The sequence below is a fragment of the Oncorhynchus nerka genome, linkage group LG6 (genome assembly GCF_034236695.1).
Source record: "Oncorhynchus nerka isolate Pitt River linkage group LG6, Oner_Uvic_2.0, whole genome shotgun sequence".
NCBI lineage: Eukaryota > Metazoa > Chordata > Actinopteri > Salmoniformes > Salmonidae > Oncorhynchus > Oncorhynchus nerka.
In genome coordinates this window covers 7,285,654-7,295,653 of record NC_088401.1, presented here as the reverse complement: position 1 = coordinate 7,295,653, position 10,000 = coordinate 7,285,654, and the positions used below count along the sequence as shown (strand labels likewise).

Below are 10,000 nucleotides of genomic sequence, written 5' to 3'. Positions count from 1 at the left end.
GAGAGAGAGAGAGACAGAGAGATGACAGAGAGAGGGACAGAGAGAGGGACAGAGAGAGAGGGAGACAGAGAGCCAGAGAGAGAGGGAGACAGAGAGAGGGACAGAGAGAGAGTTGGATGTCACCCCCACTCGGGTTATTTGGGGCCGGTGGGCCTTCAGAACGAACGCACAGATAATGAAGACAGGTACAGGGTTCAGATGAATTGTGGCCGTATGTCAACATGATGTCGACTGTTTCATTGTTCAGTTTCTCTTTTTTTAAAGGTCTCTTTCTGTTCATTTTCTCTCTAGTTGAATGCAGGGAGGGGAGGGCGGGAAGGAGGGAGGGCAAAAGGGCAGCCAGGTAAAGAAGGGGGAGGACAGGCGACACAAAGGGCCCCAGAGAGTCTGTTCTGGGTGGGAGGACCTGAGTGGCTGTGGTGAAAGTTGAAAGGTTGCAAGGCAAGGTGGAGCAGGAAGTGTAGGGTCTGGTAGAGTAGTTGTGGTATGTGGAATACTAGGGGCCAGTAGGGGTCAGTAGGGGCCAGTTGGGGCCAGTAGGGGCCAGTAGGGGCTGGTATGGGCCAGTAGGGGCCAGTAAGGTCTGGTAGAGTAGTTGTGGTATGTGGAGCGCTAGGGGGCATTAGGGACCAGTAGGGGTTGGTAGGGGCCAGTAGGAGCCAGTATGAGCCAGTAGGGGCCGGTATGGGCCATTTAGGGGCCAGTAGGGTCTGGGAGAGCAGTTGTGGGGCCTTTGGGTAGGTGCAGTGGGCCGGTAGGGTGTAGGGGCCCTTGGGTAGGTGCAGTGGGCCGGTAGGGTGTAGGGGCCTTTGGGTAGGTGCATTGGGCCGGTAGGGTGTAGGGGCCTTCGGGTAGGTCCATTGGGCCGGTAGGGTGTAGGGGCCTTCGGGTAGGTGCATTGGGCCGGTAGGGTGTAGGGGCCTTTGGGTAGGTGCAGTGGGCCGGTAGGGTGTAGGGGCCTTCGGGTAGGTGCATTGGGCCGGTAGGCCGAGCTGTAGGTGTCACGGTCTGAGCAGTAGGAAGCGGTAGCTACAAGTACTCCAGGTCCAGAGCATGGTGGAGGGCCATGAGGTCAGAGTGGCTGGAGATTCTCCAGAAGGGCATGTTGTGCTGCGGAGAGGAGAGAGGAAACAGGAAACAGGACCATCAGAATAGGTTAACACTTTTTTGAAAACAAAATCTCTATTTAGTGCCAAATGAACAACCCTTTTTTTCTAAGTGTGTACTAGAACCAGGGGTGATTTTAACATGTATTTTGGTAGGGTTAACTCCTTGTAAAAAAAGGCGTAGAAATTTCTTGAAGATTGCCGATGCAAATCTTATTTTATTAGTCACCGAATACAACAGGTGCACAAGCCCCTAAACAACAGTGCAGTACCAAAAACATCCGGATAAGAATAAGAGATAAAATAATATAAAAATAAATAATAATAATAAAAGTAACAAGTTATTAAAGAGCAGCAGTAAAAAATAACAATATATATAGGGGGGTATCAGTACAGAGTCAATGTGGAGGCTATATACAGGGTATTACTGTACAGAGTCAATGTGGAGGCTATATACAGGGTATTACTGTACAGAGTCAATGTGGAGGCTATATACAGGGTATTACTGTACAGAGTCAATGTGGAGGCTATATACAGGGTATTACGGTACAGAGTCAATGTGGAGGCTATATACAGGGTATTACGGTACAGAGTCAATGTGGAGGCTATATACAGGGGGTACCGGTACAGAGTCAATGTGGAGGCTATATACAGGGGGTATCAGTACAGAGTCAATGTGGAGGCTATATACAGGGTATTACGGTACAGAGTCAATGTGGAGGCTATATACAGGGTATTACGGTACAGAGTCAATGTGGAGGCTATATACAGGGGGTATCGGTACAGAGTCAATGTGGAGGCTATATACAGGGTGTTACTGTACAGAGTCAATGTGGAGGCTATATACAGGGTATTACGGTACAGAGTCAATGTGGAGGCTATATACAGGGTATTACGGTACAGAGTCAATGTGGAGGCTATATACAGGGGGTACTGGTACAGAGTCAATGTGGAGGCTATATACAGGGTATTACGGTACAGAGTCAATGTGGAGGCTATATACAGGGGGTACCGGTACAGAGTCAATGTGGAGGCTATATACAGGGGGTATCGGTACAGAGTCAATGTGGAGGCTATATACAGGGTGTTACTGTACAGAGTCAATGTGGAGGCTATATACAGGGTATTACGGTACAGAGTCAATGTGGAGGCTATATACAGGGTATTACGGTACAGAGTCAATGTGGAGGCTATATACAGGGGGTACCGGTACAGAGTCAATGTGGAGGCTATATACAGGGGTATCAGTACAGAGTCAATGTGGAGGCTATATACAGGGTATTACGGTACAGAGTCAATGTGGAGGCTATATACAGGGTATTACGGTACAGAGTCAATGTGGAGGCTATATACAGGGGGTACCGGTACAGAGTCAATGTGGAGGCTATATACAGGGTATTACGGTACAGAGTCAATGTGGAGGCTATATACAGGGTATTACGGTACAGAGTCAATGTGGAGGCTATATACAGGGTATTACGGTACAGAGTCAATGTGGAGGCTATATACAGGGTATTACGGTACAGAGTCAATGTGGAGGCTATATACAGGGTATTACGGTACAGAGTCAATGTGGAGGCTATATACAGGGTATTACGGTACAGAGTCAATGTGGAGGCTATATAGAGGGTATTACGGTACAGAGTCAATGTGGAGGCTATATACAGGGTATTACGGTACAGAGTCAATGTGGAGGCTATATACAGGGTATTATGGTACAGAGTCAATGTGGAGGCTATATAGGGTGTTAGGGTATTACTATATACAGGTACAGAGTCAATGTGGAGGCTATATACAGGGTATTACGGTACAGAGTCAATGTGAAGGCTATATACAGGGGTACCGTACAGAGTCAATGTGGAGGCTATATACAGGGGGTGTTGGGACTAGGGTCAGAGTCAATGTGGAGGCTATATACAGGGGGTATCGGTACAGAGTCAATGTGGAGGCTATATACAGGGGTTACTGTACAGAGGTCAATGTGGAGGCTATATACAGGGGTGTTGGGACAGGGTCAATGTGGAGGCTATATACAGGGTATTACGGTACAGAGTCAATGTGGAGGCTATATACAGGGGGTACGGTACAGAGTCAATGTGGAGGCTATATACAGGGGGTAGTGATACAGAGTCAAGTCAATGTGGAGGCTATATACAGGGGGTATTACGGTACAGAGTCAATGTGGAGGCTATATACAGGGGGTACGGTACAGAGTCAATGTGGAGGCTATATACAGGGTATTACCGGTACAGAGTCAATGTGGAGGCTATATACAGGGGATTACGGTACAGAGTCAATGTGGAGGCTATATACAGGGTATTGTTCAATGTGGAGGCTATATACAGGTATAGAGTCAATGTGGAGGCTATATACAGGGGATACTGGTACAGAGTCAATGTGGAGGCTATATACAGGGGATACTGGTACAGAGTCAATGTGGAGGCTATATACAGGGGGGTACGGTACAGAGTCAATGTGGAGGCTATATACAGGGGGTACCGGTACAGAGTCAATGTGGAGGCTATATACAGGGGGTACAGAGTCAATGTGGAGGCTATATACAGGGGGTAGGTCAATCAATGTGGAGGCTATATACAGGGGGCCAGTACAGAGTCAATGTGGAGGCTATATACAGGGGGTACCTATATACAGGTACAGAGTCAATGTGGAGGCTATATACAGGGGGGTCAATGTGGACTATACAGGTACAGAGTCAATGTGGAGGCTATATACAGGGTGTTACGGTACAGAGTCAATGTGGAGGCTATATACAGGGTATTACGGTACAGAGTCAATGTGGAGGCTATATACAGGGGTACGGTACAGAGTCAATGTGGAGGCTATATACAGGGTGTTACGGTACAGAGTCAATGTGGAGGCTATATACAGGGTATTACGGTACAGAGTCAATGTGGAGGCTATATACAGGGGTACCGGTACAGAGTCAATGTGGAGGCTATATACAGGGGGTATCAGTACAGAGTCAATGTGGAGGCTATATACAGGGGTATTACGGTACAGAGTCAATGTGGAGGCTATATACAGGGGGTACCAGTATTACGGTACAGAGTCAATGTGGAGGCTATATACAGGGGGTATCGGTACAGAGTCAATGTGGAGGCTATATACAGGGTGTTACTGTACAGAGTCAATGTGGAGGCTATATACAGGGTATTACGGTACAGAGTCAATGTGGAGGCTATATACAGGGTATTACGGTACAGAGTCAATGTGGAGGCTATATACAGGGGGTACTGGTACAGAGTCAATGTGGAGGCTATATACAGGGTATTACGGTACAGAGTCAATGTGGAGGCTATATACAGGGGGTACCGGTACAGAGTCAATGTGGAGGCTATATACAGGGGGTATCGGTACAGAGTCAATGTGGAGGCTATATACAGGGTGTTACTGTACAGAGTCAATGTGGAGGCTATATACAGGGTATTACGGTACAGAGTCAATGTGGAGGCTATATACAGGTTATTACGGTACAGAGTCAATGTGGAGGCTATATACAGGGGGTACCGGTACAGAGTCAATGTGGAGGCTATATACAGGGGGTATCAGTACAGAGTCAATGTGGAGGCTATATACAGGGTATTACGGTACAGAGTCAATGTGGAGGCTATATACAGGGTATTACGGTACAGAGTCAATGTGGAGGCTATATACAGGGGGTACCGGTACAGAGTCAATGTGGAGGCTATATACAGGGTATTACGGTACAGAGTCAATGTGGAGGCTATATACAGGGTATTACGGTACAGAGTCAATGTGGAGGCTATATACAGGGTATTACGGTACAGAGTCAATGTGGAGGCTATATACAGGGTATTACGGTACAGAGTCAATGTGGAGGCTATATACAGGGTATTACGGTACAGAGTCAATGTGGAGGCTATATACAGGGTATTACGGTACAGAGTCAATGTGGAGGCTATATAGAGGGTATTACGGTACAGAGTCAATGTGGAGGCTATATACAGGGTATTACGGTACAGAGTCAATGTGGAGGCTATATACAGGGTATTACGGTACAGAGTCAATGTGGAGGCTATATAGAGGGTATTACGGTACAGAGTCAATGTGGAGGCTATATACAGGGTATTACGGTACCGAGTCAATGTGAAGGCTATATACAGGGGGTACCAATGGGAGGCTATATACAGGGGGTGTTGGGACAGGGTCAATGTGGAGGCTATATACAGGGGGTGTTGGGACAGGGTCAATGTGGAGGCTATATACAGGGGTGTTGGGACAGGGTCAATGTGGAGGCTATATACAGGGGGTACCGGTACAGAGTCAATGTGGAGGCTATATACAGGGGGGTACCGGTACAGAGTCAATGTGGAGGCTATATACAGGGGGTAGTGATACAGAGTCAATGTGGAGGCTATATACAGGGGGTACCGGTACAGAGTCAATGTGGAGGCTATATACAGGGGTACCGGTACAGAGTCAATGTGGAGGCTATATACAGGGGGTACCGGTACAGAGTCAATGTGGAGGCTATATACAGGGTATTACGGTACAGAGTCAATGTGGAGGCTATATACAGGGTGTTACGGTATAGAGTCAATGTGGAGGCTATATACAGGGGATACTGGTACAGAGTCAATGTGGAGGCTATATACAGGGGATACTGGTACAGAGTCAATGTGGAGGCTATATACAGGGGGTACCGGTACAGAGTCAATGTGGAGGCTATATACAGGGGGTACCAGTACAGAGTCAATGTGGAGGCTATATACAGGGGGTACCGGTACAGAGTCAATGTGGAGGCTATATACAGGGGGGCCAGTACAGAGTCAATGTGGAGGCTATATACAGGGGGTACCGGTACAGAGTCAATGTGGAGGCTATATACAGGGGGGTACCGGTACAGAGTCAATGTGGAGGCTATATACAGGGTGTTACGGTACAGAGTCAATGTGGAGGCTATATACAGGGTATTACGGTACAGAGTCAATGTGGAGGCTATATACAGGGGGTACCGGTACAGAGTCAATGTGGAGGCTATATACAGGGGGTATCAGTACAGAGTCAATGTGGAGGCTATATACAGGGTATTACGGTACAGAGTCAACGTGGAGGCTATATACAGGGTATTACGGTACAGAGTCAATGTGGAGGCTATATACAGGGGGTATCGGTACAGAGTCAATGTGGAGGCTATATACAGGGTGTTACTGTACAGAGTCAATGTGGAGGCTATATACAGGGTATTACGGTACAGAGTCAATGTGGAGGCTATATACAGGGTATTACGGTACAGAGTCAATGTGGAGGCTATATACAGGGGGTACTGGTACAGAGTCAATGTGGAGGCTATATACAGGGTATTACGGTACAGAGTCAATGTGGAGGCTATATACAGGGGGTACCGGTACAGAGTCAATGTGGAGGCTATATACAGGGGGTATCGGTACAGAGTCAATGTGGAGGCTATATACAGGGTGTTACTGTACAGAGTCAATGTGGAGGCTATATACAGGGTATTACGGTACAGAGTCAATGTGGAGGCTATATACAGGGTATTACGGTACAGAGTCAATGTGGAGGCTATATACAGGGGGTACCGGTACAGAGTCAATGTGGAGGCTATATACAGGGGGTATCAGTACAGAGTCAATGTGGAGGCTATATACAGGGTATTACGGTACAGAGTCAATGTGGAGGCTATATACAGGGTATTACGGTACAGAGTCAATGTGGAGGCTATATACAGGGGTACCGGTACAGAGTCAATGTGGAGGCTATATACAGGTATTACGGTACAGAGTCAATGTGGAGGCTATATACAGGGTATTACGGTACAGAGTCAATGTGGAGGCTATATACAGGGTATTACGGTACAGAGTCAATGTGGAGGCTATATACAGGGTATTACGGTACAGAGTCAATGTGGAGGCTATATACAGGGTATTACGGTACAGAGTCAATGTGGAGGCTATATACAGGGTATTACGGTACAGAGTCAATGTGGAGGCTATATAGAGGGTATTACGGTACAGAGTCAATGTGGAGGCTATATACAGGGTATTACGGTACAGAGTCAATGTGGAGGCTATATACAGGGTATTACGGTACAGAGTCAATGTGGAGGCTATATAGAGGGTATTACGGTACAGAGTCAATGTGGAGGCTATATACAGGGTATTACGGTACCGAGTCAATGTGAAGGCTATATACAGGGGGTACCGGTACAGAGTCAATGTGGAGGCTATATACAGGGGGTGTTGGGACAGGGTCAATGTGGAGGCTATATACAGGGGGGTACCGGTACAGAGTCAATGTGGAGGCTATATACAGGGGGTACCGGTACAGAGTCAATGTGGAGGCTATATACAGGGGGTACCGGTACAGAGTCAATGTGGAGGCTATATACAGGGGGTAGTGATACAGAGTCAATGTGGAGGCTATATACAGGGGTACCGGTACAGAGTCAATGTGGAGGCTATATACAGGGGGTACAGAGTCACCGGTACAGAGTCAATGTGGAGGCTATATACAGGGGGTACCGGTACAGAGTCAATGTGGAGGCTATATACAGGGTATTACGGTACAGAGTCAATGTGGAGGCTATATACAGGGTGTTACGGTATAGAGTCAATGTGGAGGCTATATACAGGGGATACTGGTACAGAGTCAATGTGGAGGCTATATACAGGGGATACTGGTACAGAGTCAATGTGGAGGCTATATACAGGGGGTACCGGTACAGAGTCAATGTGGAGGCTATATACAGGGGGTACCAGTACAGAGTCAATGTGGAGGCTATATACAGGGGGGACCGGTACAGAGTCAATGTGGAGGCTATATACAGGGGGGCCAGTACAGAGTCAATGTGGAGGCTATATACAGGGGGTACCGGTACAGAGTCAATGTGGAGGCTATATACAGGGGGGTACCGGTACAGAGTCAATGTGGAGGCTATATACAGGGTGTTACGGTACAGAGTCAATGTGGAGGCTATATACAGGGGTCACCAGGGGTACAGAGTCAATGTGGAGGCTATATACAGGGTACAGAGTCAATGTGGAGGCTATATACAGGGTACAGAGTCAATGTGGAGGCTATATACAGGGGGTACCGTACAGAGTCAATGTGGAGGCTATATACAGGGTGTTACGGTACAGAGTCAATGTGGAGGCTATATACAGGGTGTTACTGTACAGAGTCAATGTGGAGGCTATATACAGGGTATTACGGTACAGAGTCAATGTGGAGGCTATATACAGGGTATTACGGTACAGAGTCAATGTGGAGGCTATATACAGGGGGTACTGGTACAGAGTCAATGTGGAGGCTATATACAGGGTATTACGGTACAGAGTCAATGTGGAGGCTATATACAGGGGGTACCGGTACAGAGTCAATGTGGAGGCTATATACAGGGGGTATCGGTACAGAGTCAATGTGGAGGCTATATACAGGGTGTTACTGTACAGAGTCAATGTGGAGGCTATATACAGGGTATTACGGTACAGAGTCAATGTGGAGGCTATATACAGGGTATTACGGTACAGAGTCAATGTGGAGGCTATATACAGGGGGTACCGGTACAGAGTCAATGTGGAGGCTATATACAGGGGTATCAGTACAGAGTCAATGTGGAGGCTATATACAGGGTATTACGGTACAGAGTCAATGTGGAGGCTATATACAGGGTATTACGGTACAGAGTCAATGTGGAGGCTATATACAGGGGTACCGGTACAGAGTCAATGTGGAGGCTATATACAGGGTATTACGGTACAGAGTCAATGTGGAGGCTATATACAGGGTATTACGGTACAGAGTCAATGTGGAGGCTATATACAGGGTATTACGGTACAGAGTCAATGTGGAGGCTATATACAGGGTATTACGGTACAGAGTCAATGTGGAGGCTATATACAGGGTATTACGGTACAGAGTCAATGTGGAGGCTATATACAGGGTATTACGGTACAGAGTCAATGTGGAGGCTATATAGAGGGTATTACGGTACAGAGTCAATGTGGAGGCTATATACAGGGTATTACGGTACAGAGTCAATGTGGAGGCTATATACAGGGTATTACGGTACAGAGTCAATGTGGAGGCTATATAGAGGGTATTACGGTACAGAGTCAATGTGGAGGCTATATACAGGGTATTACGGTACCGAGTCAATGTGAAGGCTATATACAGGGGGTACCGGTACAGAGTCAATGTGGAGGCTATATACAGGGGGTGTTGGGACAGGGTCAATGTGGAGGCTATATACAGGGGGTACCGGTACAGAGTCAATGTGGAGGCTATATACAGGGGGTACCGGTACAGAGTCAATGTGGAGGCTATATACAGGGGGTACCGGTACAGAGTCAATGTGGAGGCTATATACAGGGGGTAGTGATACAGAGTCAATGTGGAGGCTATATACAGGGGGTACCGGTACAGAGTCAATGTGGAGGCTATATACAGGGGGTACCGGTACAAAGTCAATGTGGAGGCTATATACAGGGGGTACCGGTACAGAGTCAATGTGGAGGCTATATACAGGGTATTACGGTACAGAGTCAATGTGGAGGCTATATACAGGGTGTTACGGTATAGAGTCAATGTGGAGGCTATATACAGGGGATACTGGTACAGAGTCAATGTGGAGGCTATATACAGGGGATACTGGTACAGAGTCAATGTGGAGGCTATATACAGGGGGTACCGGTACAGAGTCAATGTGGAGGCTATATACAGGGGGTACCAGTACAGAGTCAATGTGGAGGCTATATACAGGGGGTACCGGTACAGAGTCAATGTGGAGGCTATATACAGGGGGGACCAGTACAGAGTCAATGTGGAGGCTATATACAGGGGGTACCGGTACAGAGTCAATGTGGAGGCTATATACAGGGGGTACCGGTACA

The 10,000-nt window shown here is 47.3% G+C and overlaps 1 protein-coding gene across 10 annotated transcripts in view; it reads right to left on the bottom strand.

Annotated features, from left to right (window-relative positions):
• LOC115115426 (eyes absent homolog 1-like) overlaps window positions 1-10,000 on the bottom strand; it is a 173,334-nt gene that overhangs the window by 827 nt on the left and 162,507 nt on the right. For all 10 annotated transcript variants that reach the window (XM_065019235.1, XM_065019241.1, XM_065019242.1 and 7 more), the window contains one exon: window positions 1-1,110. This exon is cut by the window's left edge and continues 827 nt beyond it. In XM_065019235.1, the coding sequence (XP_064875307.1) occupies window positions 1,030-1,110 (81 nt within the window). In that variant the 3' untranslated portion in view covers window positions 1-1,029. The remainder of the gene's footprint in view (window positions 1,111-10,000) is intronic.